Source organism: Vigna unguiculata, chromosome 7 (genome assembly GCF_037176805.1).
Source record: "Vigna unguiculata cultivar grain cowpea cultivar isolate G323 ecotype 2 chromosome 7, ASM3717680v1, whole genome shotgun sequence".
NCBI classification, from domain to species: Eukaryota; Viridiplantae; Streptophyta; class Magnoliopsida; order Fabales; family Fabaceae; genus Vigna; species Vigna unguiculata.
In genome coordinates, this window is record NC_140798.1 from 46,728,595 (window position 1) to 46,745,741 (window position 17,147).

At 32.6% G+C, this 17,147-nt stretch overlaps 5 protein-coding genes across 7 annotated transcripts; 4 read left to right on the forward strand and 1 right to left on the reverse strand.

Moving 5' to 3' along the window:
* Positions 1-175: 175 nt before the first annotated feature.
* On the forward strand, positions 176-2,252 carry LOC114191441 (B3 domain-containing transcription factor VRN1-like). Its single transcript, XM_028080612.2, has 5 exons — positions 176-403; positions 757-851; positions 989-1,343; positions 1,578-1,717; positions 1,812-2,252. Exons 1-5 carry the CDS (start codon positions 211-213, stop codon positions 2,067-2,069), a joined length of 1,041 nt encoding a protein of 346 aa, XP_027936413.2. The 5' UTR covers positions 176-210; the 3' UTR covers positions 2,070-2,252.
* A 1,399-nt stretch (positions 2,253-3,651) lies between these two features.
* Positions 3,652-5,845, forward strand: LOC114191442 (B3 domain-containing transcription factor VRN1-like). Its single transcript, XM_028080613.2, has 6 exons — positions 3,652-3,776; positions 3,993-4,500; positions 4,611-4,774; positions 4,865-5,132; positions 5,239-5,330; positions 5,421-5,845. The coding sequence occupies exons 1-6, from the start codon at positions 3,702-3,704 to the stop codon at positions 5,673-5,675; spliced, it is 1,362 nt and encodes a 453-aa protein (XP_027936414.2). The 5' UTR covers positions 3,652-3,701; the 3' UTR covers positions 5,676-5,845.
* Positions 5,846-6,643: 798 nt separating this feature from the next.
* On the forward strand, positions 6,644-8,672 carry LOC114192742 (B3 domain-containing transcription factor VRN1-like). The gene is made up of 6 exons (XM_028082540.2): positions 6,644-6,757; positions 6,880-7,387; positions 7,487-7,650; positions 7,767-8,037; positions 8,140-8,222; positions 8,307-8,672. Exons 1-6 carry the CDS (start codon positions 6,683-6,685, stop codon positions 8,538-8,540), a joined length of 1,335 nt encoding a protein of 444 aa, XP_027938341.2. The 5' UTR covers positions 6,644-6,682; the 3' UTR covers positions 8,541-8,672.
* A 395-nt stretch (positions 8,673-9,067) lies between these two features.
* HPR (hydroxypyruvate reductase) lies at positions 9,068-12,301 on the forward strand. The gene is made up of 13 exons (XM_028079450.2): positions 9,068-9,285; positions 9,415-9,498; positions 9,643-9,783; positions 10,123-10,244; positions 10,409-10,490; positions 10,746-10,818; positions 10,897-10,988; positions 11,083-11,157; positions 11,256-11,363; positions 11,453-11,530; positions 11,638-11,682; positions 11,779-11,893; positions 12,071-12,301. Exons 1-13 carry the CDS (start codon positions 9,163-9,165, stop codon positions 12,091-12,093), a joined length of 1,161 nt encoding a protein of 386 aa, XP_027935251.1. The 5' UTR covers positions 9,068-9,162; the 3' UTR covers positions 12,094-12,301.
* Positions 12,302-13,484: 1,183 nt separating this feature from the next.
* On the reverse strand, positions 13,485-16,211 carry LOC114192367 (GCIP-interacting family protein). 3 transcript variants are annotated; one of them, XM_028082068.2, is made up of 6 exons: positions 16,004-16,211; positions 15,638-15,787; positions 15,171-15,385; positions 14,848-15,088; positions 14,151-14,287; positions 13,485-14,057 (listed from the first exon to the last, which is right to left on the reverse strand). In XM_028082068.2, exons 2-6 carry the CDS (start codon positions 15,759-15,761, stop codon positions 13,830-13,832), a joined length of 945 nt encoding a protein of 314 aa, XP_027937869.1. In that variant the 5' UTR covers positions 15,762-15,787; positions 16,004-16,211; the 3' UTR covers positions 13,485-13,829. The 3 variants fall into 3 exon arrangements, with proteins under 3 accessions (XP_027937869.1, XP_027937871.1, XP_027937870.1); XM_028082070.2 differs by having other exon boundaries at positions 15,638-15,832; positions 16,004-16,184; XM_028082069.2 differs by having other exon boundaries at positions 15,912-16,174.
* Between the last annotated feature and the right edge of the window lie 936 nt (positions 16,212-17,147).

The window sequence follows — 17,147 nt, forward strand, 5'->3', positions numbered from 1 at the left end:
AAAACATATCTTTTTGTTTAATTTAATAAAATGAAAAAATTACCAAATAAAATTTTAGATTATCTAGGGTTTGAATGGTCTTAAAAATATAAAGATAAAGAAAAAGACAAAAACGAAAGTAAGTGAAAATAAGTGGTGCAACTTTTATGTGTCAGTTTTTCAATTTTCCTTTTCCATGCAAGAAAGGGTGACTCATCTGCACCGGCTGCTATGGGTTTGTACAGCGCACCGTGCAGCACCGGTTGCAGTGATTCAGAGAATGAAGCAGCGTTGGCAGAGGACAAAGGAGAAGATGGTGTGAGAAACAAGAAAAAAATAAAGAGTGTGAAAGAGAAGAGAGGAGCAGCGCCCAGGAGGAGGAAGAAGGGTGATTTTCTTCAAGGGTTGCAAGTTTATCCACAAGGTAAGATTTCTCCATCTTTGCTTTTAAAAGCTATTGCAATAAGCATTCTTGGTTTTGGTTCCTCATTCGTGGGTCGATGTTAAACATCCTCTAAAGCGCGATGAAATGGTGAGATTACGTCTTGATATTTTTAGTGTTCTATAAATCACGATTCATAAGTCATCTTAAACCTTTTAACGTTTTAAAGTTGATACTTTGCACGGACCAAATTCTAGTTCATTGTTGATTTTGAAGGGGTGACTCTTATTTTCTTTTCTCGCTCAATGTTATGCTAATCTTGTTGACTCTGTTGAAAGTTAGAAATTTAAGTGAATAAAGTATAGTCTGGCTCACTATAATTTTCGTTTTATTAGCTTATATATGCATGGCTTCTCAGGGCACCGAGATGGATGCCACCTTGCCAATCTACTTCTTCAAAGTTATTCTTAAAACCAATCTTCAAAGGCTTGTAAGTATTCTTCTGGCTTATATCCATATGTGTGTATGTCAAGTATAATTAATTTGGGAATTGATACAGATACATACATGCAAGTAATAGGGATTGATGACCATTATTACACACTAACCAGCATTTCTATTTTGCAGAAAATACCCAACAAATTCACTACCAAGTACGGAGGTGGCTTGCCAAATCCCTTGTTGATGAAGCTTCCAGATGGATCTGAATGGGAAGTGAATAGGGCAAAAGACAACGGTGAGATTTGGCTGGAAAAGGGTTGGAAAGAATTTGCGGAACACTTCTCCCTAGACCAAGGATGTTTTGTTTGCTTCAGATATGATGGTACTTCTAAGGTTCATGTAAGAATAATGGACCAAAGTGGAGTAGAAATAGAGTACCCCTGTGTCACTAGTCATGAAAATGACAACCATGTTCAAACTAAGGAGCAGCACAACGTGACTTTGGATGAAGGGCCAGATCAGAAGGCTGAACAAATATGGGGTAAGGATTCATTGTTTCTTTGATTCTTATCTTTACATTTTTTGACTGGTTCAGGCTTTGAATTGCATTCCACATTGTTAGGTTTATATTGCACATCTGACCCATTTGATATCACTTTTATCCAAAAAGCTTAAGACAATAGGACCAGTGTCTTTCATTTTATATGATCTTTAACTTTATCTATTGTATTAATATAGAATTTTGATTCATACTTGAACGATTTCCAATACACAGGTGAGAAGTATGTTCAAAGAACTTCATCTTTGAACCGTCCTATGCAAGGTAGAGCACAAGAAGTAGCACGCAATTTCGTCTCATACAATCCCTTTTTCACTGTTCTCATAAAACCTTCTCACGCGGTAGACTATCGGCTGGTAAGTAAAGTTAAACATGAAACACATATATGTTGATTTAGTTCTGCTTCTGGTTTACATTGAAACTCTTGCAATAAAAATATATATTATGCAGTGCATACCAGATTTGAAAGGCCTGATTGAGAAGAAGGTGAAGTGTGCGGTGCTGCTGCTTGGGGAAAAAAGTTGGACAGTAAATTTGTTAGTTACTAACAAATGTTTTAATCATCATAGTTTTGGTGCTGGCTTTCACTTGTTTTTGACTGAGTCTGGATTGCAATCGGGAGATGTTTGCATATTTGAATTGATTAGCCATAATTGTGTTTTCAAAGTTCATATTTTCAAAAGGGACCACCAATTTTTTTCTGGATGAAGGCGTGGTCTTGGTGAGGAATGTGAAGGAAAATGTAGTAAAGAAGCAAGGTAATTTTGTAATGGGGTGTTACCAACTATTAGTCACTTAAACAGGGTTACTGTTATTATGTTAACCATGACAAACTGAGATGAGACTTAAATTTGCTTCTTTTATTGAAATATAGCTAGGTGATTTATGGTTGCTGTTATTTAAATTTTTTTAATTGCATTTAAAATATTTTCAAATACAATTATATATATTGAAACCAGTTTATAAATTTGGAAATAATTTAAATTTATTTGTTAATGATATTCGTAAAATTATGATTTTAAATAATAATTGAAATTTTAATATAATTTCATACTTTTATAAAATTTTCATTACTTTTATTACGAAAAGTAAATAATATTATATTAGCATTAAAATAAAGTTATCTTCATTTAATTTAAATAGAAGATTTCATACTGATTGGAAATTTTGAAATAAGTCTGAATCGGCCATTGAGTTTATAAGTGATATTTTCTTTAAGTTAAAAACTGTAAACAATTAAATATATAAATTAAAATTGATCTGCTTAAGTTCTATACATATAGGTTATTGAAGAAATATTTGTTTTAGATTTAACTTATTTTTGTAATGTGATGTATATTTAACATTTAATCATAACATTTTACTAATGAAAAAAGTTTGATTGTATATATTTTTATACTGTTTTCATTGCAAAAGTTGAGTGAAGTTGGCATCACCCTTTTTCATTCTATAGCTTGCTGAGACACTAAATTGATACAAATATGAAAAATATCGTTTTGATCTCAGACAATATCGATAGGATTAGTTACATTTAAAAAATCCTATAGATTAAAGAATTCAGAGTTTTACCATAATTTTATTTTAAAAGGTTTTACAAACTATTAAAAAAGTGTACTCAAATTAATTTTGATTTCAATTTTAAGATGTATATTAAAAACATCTCCGCACACGAAAACTAATATTTGGATTAGTTTGATATTACTACATTTTTACACACACTTTAAATCTTTTATTTTACTCTTTTAATCTTTTCCCCTTTTCATAAACACAAAAATAATTTTTTTCATAATCAACATTCTCTAATAACAGATTATCAAGTGGTGGGTAGTAACACTGAATTTCTTTTTTGATATTTATAGATAAAGAAATCAATGCATTGTACAAAAAGTTAAATAGAAAAAAATATTTTTAAATTAAATAAAAAATTAAAGTAGGACATTGCCTATCCAAAAGAGAGCGTGGATTTGTTTGCATCGGTATCCGAATTAAGTAATTAAGATTGAGGTGCATGTAATCATACATATTAGAAAGTTGATAATGACAGTATACAAAGAATAATTTTTCAGAAAGATTACTTAATAGTTCTTTATTATGAACAGATACACAAAAGTAGTTTGATCCAAGGGTGTAAATATGGTCAATGGTGAATTAAGAACAAGAATACGTAAGAGCACGCACTGTCTTTTGCCTTTCCAAGGAATCATTGTTAAGGAACTTGCAAAAATGAACAGTCATATGCATTTCTTGTTCTATAAATCATAATTTACAAGACAACCTGAACTTTGTAACATACGAAAGTTGATACTTTGAATGGTCCAAATCCTAGTTCATTCTTGAACAATGTCTTCTGGTGATGACAGTGTCATTCACTTCTTCAAGAAAATTGATGAAGACACACTTCGAAACGGTGATCTGGTAACTAACTGTACTTATACACCTTTTTGAACATGTTTAGTTGCAGTAAAATAGTCTTACTGATACAGTTATTTCACGTGTGTTCATGTCTTTATTGGTACATTATCAAAATCTTCCATTTATCAAGTAACTTAATCAAGATTTTGAAGGGTTGTCTCTTATTTTCCATTTACTATTATGCTAATATTGTTGACTCTGTTGAATATTTGATGACAGAGAATACCTCGTAGCTTTGTGAGTAAATATTGGGAAGATATATCAAATCCACTGCATCTTCTTCTTCCCAAAGGTGGTGAATGGGAAGTGAAGTGGAGAAAAGTTGGTGCTGACATTTGGTTAATTGATAACTGGAAGAAATTTGCAGAATTTTACTCTTTGGATGAAGATAATCTCTTGATGTTCAAATATGTGGGTATGTCTCAGTTTGAGGTGGTGATATTTCACCCAACTGGCTTGGAAATTATGTACCCTTTAAAGGAAGCAACTTTAGATCATGCAGAGAATCGTAATGGTAATGGTAATGGTAATTCTTCACGCCACTTCAAGACGGCAAAATCTTCTTTACCACGTTCTTGTTTTTCCAAGAAGGTGAAACCCAACCTTAGGAACCAACCTAATATCTCTGAACATGTTGCAAATAGAAGTGCTCGATCTCGAAGCATCAAAGAGGAGTTAGATGAACAACATGGAAATGGTTTTCATAGTACAAAATTCCAAAAAAGAGGTGAAATGTTGGATCTTTATTTATTTTTTCTGTTCTGTTTCATAATCTTGAAGATACTGTCAGTCAGTCACCTTTGTTCTTTTCGTTTTTTCACTCTAATTCTTGAACAGGTACAAAAAGAAAAACCTCTTTCTGCACGAAGTCTTCAAACTCTAAGAAAAGGGGTTTTTCAACTAGAAGTGGCTCTGCTATGGAGAGAGCTGAATGTTTCCACTCTGTGAATCCCTTCTTCATTCGTGAAATGCAGCGATCATATATTAAAAGAAATATTATGGTACCCTTCTCTCATAAGCAATCAAATCATATGTATAATAATGAATTTATTATTCTGCTATAATATTCATTTATTTTCATTTTAAAACAGTTGATACCGAATGGTTTCATAACAGAAGATGAAGATGTGCATGACTGTGTCACTCTTTGGACCGGAAACAAAGGCTGGGGTGTTGATTTTTATCGGAATAAATGCAACAACCAAATAAATCTTACTTCTGGATGGCTGGATTTTGTAAAGGATAATAACTTGGGACTAGGGGATGTATGTGTTTTTGAGAAAATTAAGAAACCGGGAATTTCATTCCAAGTTTCAATTTTTAGAGACAGAGAAGAATCAAGTCCTCCAAAGTTTTCAGGTTATTGGTATTTCTTAAACAGTGCTTACTAGTTATAACTGTAATAACATGCTATGTAATAACATGCTATGTTTCTTCACCTTCTGATTTGTGTTTATTGTTTTAGATGATACAATTCCTAAACGCAACGAGAGGAACGAGAGGGTGTTGTTGAATCAGTTCAGTGTGTGCATGGAACCTAAGGATTGGAAGTATTTGGTAGGGTTATTATTTAGAAGAGTGTTTTTTTGAGAAATGCAAAGATGTTTTGTGTGATGTGACTGATTAGGTTGAGTGTGGATTATGCAGAGTGTTGGAAGGAGTTTCTTCGAAAATCATGGTATTAGTAATTATTCAGAGGAAGAAGAAAAAGAAGTGACAGTGACCCTGGAAGTTGGGAAGATATCATGGAAAGTGAAGCTAGATTCTCATTGGAGATTGACGAAGGGTTGGTGTGATTTTATTAGAGGATGCAAATTGGAGGTTGGAGATCTTTGTCGATTTGAGTTGATTGATGAGAAGAATATTGTGTTTAAAGTTACCATTGAAACATGCATCGACTGATGTTTGTGATTGATGATGTTTGTTTCTCTCTCTCCATGTTACTTTTGAAACCTATCTTACTTAGGTGAATGTATGTGTTTTGTGTGGAATTTGGATTTAGAATTTAGGATTACTTTTGAAACCTATCTAGGTGTCTAGGTTAAGGTATGTGTCTTTTTAGATTAATGTATTCGTCACATATGAGTTCTTATCACTGTTATGTTATGGTTAATATATAATATTTTGCATTTCAATTCAGATGTTATAATTTCGTGTGTTGGAAAGTTCAGATGTTACTGTTCCTCTGTAAACTTAAATATTATCAGTCCCCATGTTTTAAGTTTCACATGTTTTGATGACGTGATCAAAATTCATCAATAGTAAAAAATTTAAAACTCTTTTGTTTCAAAATAGGAAAATCATTTTCTTACTATTATATTTTTTAAATAATTTTTTATTCTTTTATTCTTTTCATTCTTTGTATTTTAAAAATAATTAAAACATGACACTTTATATTATAAAAAAATTTATCAAAATTTAGTAGTCATAATACACAGTTTGATTACGATAAATTTATTGCACCTATCAAATGTAGATATAGCAATTTAAAATCCGGTAAATACGTTATATTTGCTATCTAATCTTTTAAAAATATGTACAATAAGAAATAGTACATAATTAAAAAACAAAAAAAAATAGTTCAGAAAAAAATTTAAATTTCTCAATGAATGCAACAAACTGGTTCATAACTTATAAATATATATAATATTAACGTTTTTACTTTATAATTGTTTATTATGAACATTTACACAAAAGTAGTTTGATCCAAGGGTGTAAATATAGTCAATGGTGAATTAATTAAGAGTAAGAAATTGAGTACTCACTGGCATTTGCCTTACCAAGGAATTTGCAAAGAGGAAACAGTTACATGCATTTATTGCTCTATAAATATAATTTATAAGACACCCTGAACTTTGTAACATATGAAAGGTGATACTTTGGTCCAAATCCTAGTTCATTCTTGAACAATGTCTTCTGGTGATGACAGTGCCATTCACTTCTTCAAGAAAATTGAGGCAGACACACTTCGAAACGGGGATCTGGTAACTTATTCATTCTTTTTAAAATCTCTCAATTTTCACGTACCTTAGTCAAGATTTTGAAGGAGTGACTCTTATTTTTCTATCTAAAGTTGTTGTTGACTCTGTTGAATATTTGGTGACAGAGAATACCTCGGAGTTTTGTGAGTAAATATTGGGAAGATATATCAAATCCACTGCATCTTCTTCTTCCCAAAGGTGGTGAATGGGAAGTGAAGTGGAAGAAAGTTGGTGCTGACGTTTGGTTAATTGAAAAATGGAAGAAATTTGCAGAATTTTATTCTTTGGATGAAGATAATCTCTTGATGTTCAAATATGTGGGTACTTCTCAGTTTGAGGTGGTGATACTTCACCCAACTGGCTTGGAAATTATGTACCCTTTAAAGGAAGCAACTTTAGATCATGCAGAGAATCTTAATGGTAATGGTAATGGTAATTCTTCACGCCACTTCAAGAAGACGAAATCTTTTTTACCACGTTCTCATTTCTCCAAGAAGGTGAAAACCAACCGTAGAAACCAACGTAATATCTCTGAAGATGTTGCAAATGGAAGTGCTCTATCTCGAAGGATCAAGGATGAGTTAAATGAGCAACATGCAAATGGTTTTCTTGGTACAAAATTCCAAAAAAGAGGTGAAATGTTGGATCTTGGTTTTCTTTTCTGTTCTTTTTGAAAATCTTGAAGATACCGTCACCCTTTGTTCTTTTCGTTTCACTCTAACTTTTCAACAGGTAGAAAAAGAAAAACCTCTGTCTGCATGAAGTCTTCAAACTCAAAGAAAAGGGCTTTTTCAACTAGAAGTGGCTCTGCTATGGAGAGAGCTCAATCTTTCCACTCTGTGAATCCCGTTTTCATTCGTGAGATGCAGCGATCATATGTTGAAAGAAATATTATGGTACCCTTCTCTCATAAACAATGAAATCATATGTATAGTAATGCATTTCTAATTCTGATGTGTTGTGCTGTAATATTCGTTTATATAATGTGTTATTAATTTTTAATTTGACACAGGCGATGCCGCATAGTTTCATAACAGTAGATGAAGAAAATGAGCACCTTGTTACTCTTTGGACTTCTGAAAGTGGACCTTGGTGTGTTTATTTTTCTCGGAATAATAGCAGTAACCAAATAAATCTTACTACTGGGTGGAAGAGTTTTGTAAAAGATAATAACTTGGAACTATGGGATGTATGTGTTTTTGAGAAAATGAAGAAACCGGGACTTTCATTCAAAGTTATAATTTTTAGAGACAAAGAAGAATCAAGTTCTCCTGAATTTTCAGGTTATTGACATTTCTGAAATAGTGCTCACAAGTTACAACTGTAACATGCTGTGTTTCTTCATATTACTTCCCCTTTTGATCTGTTTTTTGTTGTTGTTCTAGATCATTCAATTCCTGAATGCAATGAGAGGAAGTTAGAGAATTACTTCAGTGTCTGCATCAAACCTACGGATTTACATACTGTGGTAAGATTAATTAGAATCGAATTTTAGAAATGCAAACTTTTTCTGTCATGCGACTGATTAGATTATTCACTGTGCATTATGCAGAATCTTCCAAGAATTTTCTTCAAACGTCATGATATTCTTCATTCAAATGAAGTGACCCTGCAAGTTGGGGAGAGAACATGGAAGGTTAAGATAGATTCTCGCTGTAGATTCTCATGTGGTTGGTGTGTTTTTATCAGAGGATGCCAATTGAAACCCGGAGATGTTTGTTGCTTCGAGTTGATTGATAAGAAGAAGATTGTGTTTCAAGTTACCATTGTAACATGCATCGAGTGATGTTTGTCAATGATGTTTGTTTCTCTCTATGTTACTTTTGAAACCTATCTAGTTTAATGTATTTTTTTTTTATCAGCATCTAGTTTAATGTATGTTTTTTAATGAATTTGACATTAAGGAAAACTTATTTACCAGGTGTATTTTCTGTTATTTGTTGTATGCTTTTCCGTAATTTTCTATTTGCAATTTACATCTGATTTACAGGAAAATTAAGATTCTTTGTCATTATTTGGTAATAAAATGAAATTTTTTAATATGTATGGAAATTTTTTGAAGAACAAAGGATAGAGAACAAGAACTTTAGTAACCATGATATGAGCCACAAACATAAGGTTATTTTTGTCTTTAAGAAAATAGAGTGGACATTATCCTAACGAGAGGCCCAAAGACACTGAAACCATAGCCTCATCCTATTCTCTTTCATGTTCACGTTATCTCAAAGTTGTTAAGGACTTGCATGTCAAAGTCTTGTCCATGAACCAATTCTATTGGTCACAGATAAATCACCATGCTGCACTGTTGCACACTGGATCACCAGTGTCTAGCATTATAAGCAAACACCAAATGAAATTATTACAACCTCAACTTCCACTATCCATAGCCACTTCACACTCTTGCCTTCATGGCCAAGCCAGTGTCCATTGAGGTATGGAATCCAAATGGCAAATACAGAGTTATCAGCACAAAATCAATGCCTGGAACACGTTGGATTAATCTTCTCATTCAGAATGATTGTCGCCTTGAAGTAATTAAACTTCCTATGTTTCTTTTTATACTATGTTCCTTGCTTTTGTTCATACACCTTCTAAGCATGTCACAGTTTAGTGTATGGTTAAAATTTTGATTCATTGTTTGTCTTGAACGTGCTATCCAGATATGTACTGAGAAGAAAACGATACTGTCAGTTGAAGACATCATTGCTTTGATAGGTGATAAGTGCGACGGAGTTATAGGACAGGTAATAGTGATCAATATATTGGAGCATCACACTGCAAATTGATGTAGTATTGGTTTGTTTTGTAAAAAGAAAATATGATTTTAGTTCTGGTGTGGATTTTTCTTGGTTTTGGCTTGGTGGGTATGTGATGGAGTTTCTTTGCAGTTGACTGAAGACTGGGGAGAAGAGTTGTTCTCCGCTTTGAGCAGAGCTGGAGGAAAAGCTTTCAGTAACATGGCTGTTGGTTATAACAATGTGAATGTTGATGCTGCAAACAAGTATGGTGTTGCTGTTGGAAACACTCCTGTGAGCTATCCCTTTTCTTCCCTCTTTTTGATATTACTGTTACATTATATATTGAATGTGTATTTTAATTTTGGTGAAATTTGGAGTTAGTATTTCTGGATTGAGGATTTTTTGGTTTTATTGGAATATGAAGGGTTCTGCAAGATTACTAACATGCGAGTTCATGTGTGATGCTGAAGTGATTTTAGGCATAGTTTGGATGAACTTTTTATGAGGACTTGTTGAAAAAGGAAAATAGAATGTAGATTTAATTGAGCTTTTCTTGTAAGTTGTAACTAAAATAACTTGTGCACTTAAAATTTTTCAAAACATCATATGACAACTTGATTTTATTTGTAGGGTGTGCTCACTGAGACAACAGCAGAGTTGGCAGCATCGCTGTCTTTGGCAGCTGCTAGAAGGATAGTTGAGGCAGATGAATTCATGAGGGCAGGACTATATGATGGATGGCTTCCTCATTTGTATGAAAAATATTTTTTTACACATTTCTTTTCTGTTTCAAGATTATGTTGAATACCTTGAAAATTATTACCACAGTTCTTTGTCAGTTTTCATGCACTGAATTGCAAGAAACACACTCTTCAGAAAGCTGCAATAAACTGCTCTTGCCTTGTTTCTGTGACAGATTTGTTGGAAACTTGCTCAAGGGACAAACTGTTGGTGTAATTGGAGCTGGTCGTATTGGATCCGCTTATGCAAGAATGATGGTAAATTTTCAATATGTTTCAATATAATGACTGACATATTGGTTTCTTTACTTGAATCTTCTCTTATGTCAAAATTTTGAAAGATCATTTTGGCTGTAACGTATTAATCTGTTTAGAGGTGATCTGCAAGAAAGTGCATTATATAGTTTGCTGATGTTAGTGACTCTGAGTTAATTTCATGATAAATAATGTTATGTTATCCATATAGTGTCTATGCTTTGGTGATGACAACAAAGTTCCTTTCATCTGCACCAGGTTGAAGGATTCAAGATGAACCTAATCTACTTTGATCTCTACCAGTCCACACGACTAGAAAAGTTTGTCACAGGCATGTTTCTACCAAGTCCTATCTGTAAACCAAATCACTATGAATTGTGAACCAATAGTTATTTTTTACCTATTGCAGCTTATGGTGCATTCTTGAAAGCAAATGGTGAAACCCCAGTGACATGGAAAAGGGCATCATCCATGGATGAGGTCCTCCAGGAGGCGGATATAGTACGAATTTGATTTAGGAAGTTTAATGTATTTGCAGTAACTTGTTACATTTGATTATTCCAACTGATATGTTTTATCATGTGTGCTTCTACAGATTAGTCTTCATCCTGTGTTGGATAAAACCACTTATCATCTAGTCAACAAGGAAAGACTTGCTAAGATGAAGAAGGTGATTAAATATTTAAGTAACATATTTTTGCTCTCATTTATTTACAGAAATAAAGTGATGCAAATTGCATTTTGCTAATGATGATGCACTTGTTACAGGAAGCAATTCTTATAAATTGCAGTAGAGGGCCTGTCATTGATGAAGCTGCACTAGTGGAGCATTTAAAAGAGAATCCACTGTTTCGAGTAGGACTTGATGTGTTTGAGGTAATTGACCCTTCTTTGATCTCTGAATAATTGGATTCCATATTGCAATAAAACCATCTTTAAGTCTCTGAAATTGAGACTTTTATTAGGACGAGCCCTACATGAAACCTGGGCTTGCAGAGTTGAAGAATGCCATTGTGGTACCCCACATTGCATCTGCCTCCAAGGTAATAAGTTATAAATGCTAACACTTAATGCTAAAGAATTTTCGGGTTAAATAAGTCTTTTATGGTTGACTCACTTTCAATTATTTCATGTATATGTTTTCTTGCAGTGGACCCGTGAGGGAATGGCTACACTAGCAGCTCTAAACGTGCTGGTACATGTTTCTTCATGTTGGTCTTATTTCTATGGTAAATGAAAATTCTAAGTGTCTTGTAAAACTGATTCTATTCCTTAATTATAAAATGTGCAGGGTAAGATTAAAGGGTACCCAGTATGGTTTGATCCCAATAGGGTGGAACCATTCCTCAATGAGAATGCCCAGCCACCAGCTGCAATCCCAAGCATTGTGAATGCAAAAGCTCTGGGTAATAAAATCTTGTTCACTTTGTTAGTTCAAGTTAAAACTAGTTTTATGCAAAGTTATTGTTAGATTTTAGAAAAGATAACAAATAAACTCTGTTCATAAATATTGACTGAAAACTTTATTCAAATAGGTGGTAGGTCCTTCTAATTGAACTTGCATGTGGTCCTTCTATCTGCAGGTTTGCCAAGTTCAAAGCTATAAACAGTCATGGTTCAATCCTACAAGGGCCTACAATTGCAAAAATGACCAATTTCTGTGTGTTGAGTTGGGCTCTGTCGTTAGTCTTTACTTTTTGTGTATGTAGAGTGCTGATGGCAGTGTGAATACAAAGACTGTCACCTTAATAACAGCATCATGGGTTTGTAGCATTTGAAACATTAAATTAAACATAAAATGAACTTATACCTGAGGATTCAGCTTGTTTTCTTTAGAAGAAGAGAGGAGAGAGTTCTGGCATGTTTGAATATGTTTTTATCTTAGCACCAACTTGCCTGAATCTTCTCTTTCTCGAAGTTTTGACAAAATTCTCAAAAGTGAAACATAACTCGCATCTGGTCTATTTATGATTTTTGTTAAAATTTCAGTGGCTGATTGATCAAAGGGTTATCTTACAAATTATAAAAAATGGGACTTTTTTTTTCAAACGTTTTTACTAAATTGAAATGAAAAATGATTTTTAACAACTAAAATTTTATCTTACAATTTGAGATGTCATTACAATTTGAGATGTCATTAACTTTCTATGTTTCTAGATTTTTCATTTTTTTATATTCTAAAATTATTTAAGAGATATTATCTTTAATTATAAAAGAAATTATTAAAATTTAGTTTTCAAAATATCATTATCAAATTAAAATAAAATTATTAAAATTTAGTTGTTAAAATATCATTGTCGAATTAAAATAGTTAAAGCTTAGCTCCAGTGAAATTAAAGTTCTTTCGTCGGTGTCAGGGTATCCGGTGAAATGTTTCGGAAGAGTTTTATTCGAGTAATTTTATTCTGTGCAGCAGATTCTTTAAGACATTGCAATACTCAAAAGGGAAATAACCAGAATGATGAAAATTGAATCTATCACTTAATTTGCCTCTGAAACTAAAATGTAAAATGGTAACAATTTCTTTTGAAAGAACAAACGACTGGTTTATAGCATCCATAATGGGTGTAAGCGACTAATTTACAGATAAACTAAATCTCAAGGGACTAATTTTTTGCATAACTGGATAAGCTGATTACAAAAATATAAATCACTTCATTTCAAAAACAACATCAAAATCCTAAAAGTTATATAGTATGATTCAGTTTTAGAATGATGCGTCATCATGTTCAGTCTGGGAGTTTCACTGAAATGGGTTTGGTGGCTATAGTAATTTAGGTGTAAAGAACAGAGTCTATATTTAGCTTCCACCGTGAGGCTACAAGTTAAAGAAAGATAAATGAGTAACATGAATTCAATGAAAAAAGAAATCCAATTCCATCTTATAAATCCAACGTTGGAGGGTAGATAAATACTTGTTTTTATTAGAAAGTAGATCAGTATTTCTTTTAAGTTCACAAAATTCCATCATAAGCTAAGTAAGCCATACAGATAAAATTTCATTATGTGATGATTTCCAATCCATCTCATTCAAATCTTTCCTTCAATCCAAACATCAAAATGCATATCACGATCCCAAAGGAAATGATGGAGGAAGATACCTAACCCCAAACAAACACTGAGGCTGAAATATACGTGGGGAGGTATAAACTCTCCTTAGAAACAGCATATTTATGTAGTAATGTTGGGAAGGGTGTCACTGCGAGGAACCCAGGTGTCCCAAGCAAGCATGCACTACTTGAAGTTGCGTTGCATAGTATTAGACTATAATATTACATGATCAAAAGGCACTCCAAAAAAGTGCATTTCAGTATCAGAACCTTTTGATTTCACCACATAACCTTAGTCAGGCAATGCAGTTCCTCGCTCAAGATTATTTTTAATCTCCAGCGTGTATTTACCAAAGGCTCGCTCAATCTTCTTGTTGAAATGCTCATTACGGTCATTGATTGAGTCGATATCCTTCTCTTCGTGAAACCGTCTTCTCCTGCTAAATGACTTGCGCTTCTCTTCCCTATCCTTGAGCTCCTGTACCATCCTGTCAACCTTATCCTCTGAGATTTTTGGTGCCTAAAATGAAAGGAAAGACCGCTAGTCACAACAAAAATTAATGGTAATGGAATGCATAGATTGAAAAAATATATCAATGTTTTGGTAGTATACCTTTCCGTACTGGAGACTAGAAGCATCTCGGTAGAACTCCGGATCAGCCTCTTTCATTCTATTATATTCTTCTACATCGACTTCAACATTCTTTGTCCGCTTTTTGTATGCATTGTATAATGACTTCTGATTGAATACTGATAAAATAGAATATTATTAGATTCAATCACTACTCTCTACAATATGAAAGTTCCCTGGGATAATTTTTCAATCAATTACACACAGAGATAATAAGGCATCTATTTCTCGTAAGATAAAACTCTCCTCAGATCTCAAATAACGAGAATGTAAATATTCAATCACCATTTCAATCAATGACACCATTGTATGGTTAAAAAAATATCTAGAAAATTTTTGCTCTGAGCTTTTCTGTCTAAAAAGTACTCTTAGAACTTTTTAACAATAGAATAACAAAAACAATCGAGCCCTTCCTCACTGGGATTTTAGAAATAGCTCATTTCTTAAAAATTGTAAATCTAAACATGCAAAAATCTTTACTCAATCTAGGATTATTTTTTAAGGAAAAGACATCATACTCTTAAGTTGACAACCAAGAAATGAGCTTTAAAACTCAGGTTTGAAAATCTGAATTTTTTTGGAACTGCATTGGAGCTTACACACTAATAGAATAGTACAACAATCTGCATTTATACACATGCCAGCCAAAAAAATAACATACTGATTGTACAGAACATACCATCCCATCCGAATGGAGCAGGATCCTTCTCCCATTTCTTGTATTTTACTTCTGCTGCTTCCTGTGTGTCAAGCATATATGCGTTTGTCATATCCAGTCCATTTGCATCAAGAAGTTTTCCAATCTTTTTCTTCCTATCCTCAAGCCATTTCTGTTTTGAAACACCCCTAGACTCGGTTGGCGCTTCCATCCTCTTTTTTTCAGCAGCTATTTCAATTTGATTACGTTTTTTTGCTTCTTGCTTCAAGGAAAACAGAACAACAATCTAAGGTTTTCTTGAAATAAATAAATTCTTATAAACAAGGGACTTTTCACCAGTTTACCATTTTGGCTCTCAATTCCATCCACTTTTTCTGTCTCCCCGAAAGTTTTGTGTAGTCAATCTCTATTTGTTCTGCTTCCTGTTCAGCCGGCTGGTCAGGATCACTGTCAGAGTTTTCTTCAAAATTGGGTCTGTCATCATGTATTTCCTCATCCGCGTGTGACTCATCTGGGATGTCTTGCTTAGAGTCACTTCCCCCACTAGCTTGTCCAACTTCTGATAGACATCGAAAACGATATGTAAATATGGATAGTTAAACTTAGCACTAGCATCATATAACCAAAAAATACAGCAATTTTTTAGTTACGAAAGAAAAAACCAAGATAATTTAACAGAAGTTCTGTAATCTTAGTTATCAACTTACTTAGACAGTGACCACTTACGGAATAACAAACGTCTAAGATGGAATTTAGATGTAAACATAATGAAATCAATAGATAACTATACAACTAGTAGAGAGAAACTAACCAGATTGTCTTGGTTGCGACCTAATTTTGGCTTCAGCTATTACTCTAAAACAGTAATCACTGCATTCATGAAAAGGGTTACCGGCATTCCGGCAATCGGGATGCACTGCTCGTTCCCCGGACATGTCGCGCAGAGTATTTATCCTCTGATCTGTTGCGTTACCGCATAGCAAGCAAACACGTTGGCGTCAAAACCCTAATGAAACCTCTTATTTCAAAAATTTAAAGCAACAAGTAGCGAAAACAGAAATTGGAATTGAAAGAACATAAATTACAGGTGAAATCGAAATAGAGGAATCTGTTGTTGCTTAATGTTGGGTACGCACTTCGCAGTAAAACATTAAACGAAAGAGAAGAGAATACGAACCTTAACGACAGAAGAAGAACAATAAGAAGAAAAAGAGTTGGGAATGGGATTCGGATTTGAAGATTTATTGGTGGCAATTCAATCCCGCACCCAAGTGATGGTATGTTATCTATTTTTCCTTTTCTTCTAAACTTTTTGGGATTAGGGTTTGTGTTATTCTCTAATGCAGTGCTCTATGGGATTTTGCTATTATTCCTGATTTTATTTAGATTCTTAGCTATTATTCGTGATTTTATTTAGATTCCTAGCTATTATTCTTCATCTGACTCCCTAAAATTTGCCTCTCTCTTTTTAATTTATTTTTTAATAACAAATAAAAATATTATACTATCAAAACTATTCATTTTTTTCTTTACTTATATTCTTTTTTAAGTTTAAAACCATTTTATTTTTTTATAATTTCATAAATATACAATTTTAGTTTTTATTAAATTTTAATATTTAATTTTTCAAAATTTTCATAATTAAATAACTTTAGTTCAATATAATATATCATTTAAAAGGGTGCTACCAATTCGTTTTACCTTAACAATGTTTAAAACTCTTTTAATTAAACATTGTTCTTAATATTTTGTGAAAATAACATATCAGAGCGATAATATTTATAATTAGAGATTAAAATTTATTTTTGAGAGTGGATCGCAATAATAGATTAATTTTGAAAACTAAAAAAAAACCAAACGTATATAAAAATTGATTTAAAGTTATTTTTAATTTCTATCCCATTATAAGGAAATTTAGTTTTATATATATATATATATATATATATATATATATATATATATATATATATATATATATATATATATATATAATTTGCTTGTGTATATTAGATATAATTACACCAGAAAGTTACATAAAAAGTATAATTCAAAATGATTTCTTTTACCTTATACTTATTTGTTTCTCAAACAATAGGAAAATAGGATTGCAAGCATACCAAACGTTTAAAAAAAAAAACTTTAGACTTTAGGAAACACCACAAAATTAATGAAAATAGTTACCAAAATCTAAATGGACAAAACAAATATAATGTTGGAATACTTACAAATAGAACCAGATATTAAAGATAGAGAGATTTTAAAATAAAAGAAAGCTTACTTTAAATCAAATATTGTTAAGTAGCAAATAATTTATATTTGAT

Bases quoted from the DNA above. Each gene is read 5' to 3' on its own strand.
- LOC114191441 (XM_028080612.2), top strand. From the start codon at position 211: ATGGGTTTGTACAGCGCACCGTGCAGCACCGGTTGCAGTGATTCAGAG. The intron at 852-988 runs GTAAGTATTCTT...TCTATTTTGCAG, and splicing joins AAACCAATCTTCAAAGGCTT to AAAATACCCAACAAATTCAC. The intron at 1,344-1,577 runs GTAAGGATTCAT...TCCAATACACAG, and splicing joins GAAGGCTGAACAAATATGGG to GTGAGAAGTATGTTCAAAGA.
- HPR (XM_028079450.2), top strand. From the start codon at position 9,163: ATGGCCAAGCCAGTGTCCATTGAGGTATGGAATCCAAATGGCAAATAC. The intron at 10,491-10,745 runs GTAAATTTTCAA...CATCTGCACCAG, and splicing joins CCGCTTATGCAAGAATGATG to GTTGAAGGATTCAAGATGAA. The intron at 11,894-12,070 runs GTAATAAAATCT...TTCTATCTGCAG, and splicing joins TGTGAATGCAAAAGCTCTGG to GTTTGCCAAGTTCAAAGCTA.
- LOC114191442 (XM_028080613.2), top strand. From the start codon at position 3,702: ATGTCTTCTGGTGATGACAGTGTCATTCACTTCTTCAAGAAAATTGAT. The intron at 4,501-4,610 runs GTGAAATGTTGG...ATTCTTGAACAG, and splicing joins TACAAAATTCCAAAAAAGAG to GTACAAAAAGAAAAACCTCT. The intron at 5,331-5,420 runs GTAGGGTTATTA...TGGATTATGCAG, and splicing joins CTAAGGATTGGAAGTATTTG to AGTGTTGGAAGGAGTTTCTT.
- LOC114192742 (XM_028082540.2), top strand. From the start codon at position 6,683: ATGTCTTCTGGTGATGACAGTGCCATTCACTTCTTCAAGAAAATTGAG. The intron at 7,388-7,486 runs GTGAAATGTTGG...ACTTTTCAACAG, and splicing joins TACAAAATTCCAAAAAAGAG to GTAGAAAAAGAAAAACCTCT. The intron at 7,651-7,766 runs GTACCCTTCTCT...AATTTGACACAG, and splicing joins ATGTTGAAAGAAATATTATG to GCGATGCCGCATAGTTTCAT.
- LOC114192367 (XM_028082068.2), bottom strand. From the start codon at position 15,761: ATGTCCGGGGAACGAGCAGTGCATCCCGATTGCCGGAATGCCGGTAAC. The intron at 14,288-14,847 runs GTATGTTCTGTA...CTATTTTATCAG, and splicing joins TGCTCCATTCGGATGGGATG to TATTCAATCAGAAGTCATTA. The intron at 14,058-14,150 runs GTATACTACCAA...CTTTCATTTTAG, and splicing joins CTAGTCTCCAGTACGGAAAG to GCACCAAAAATCTCAGAGGA.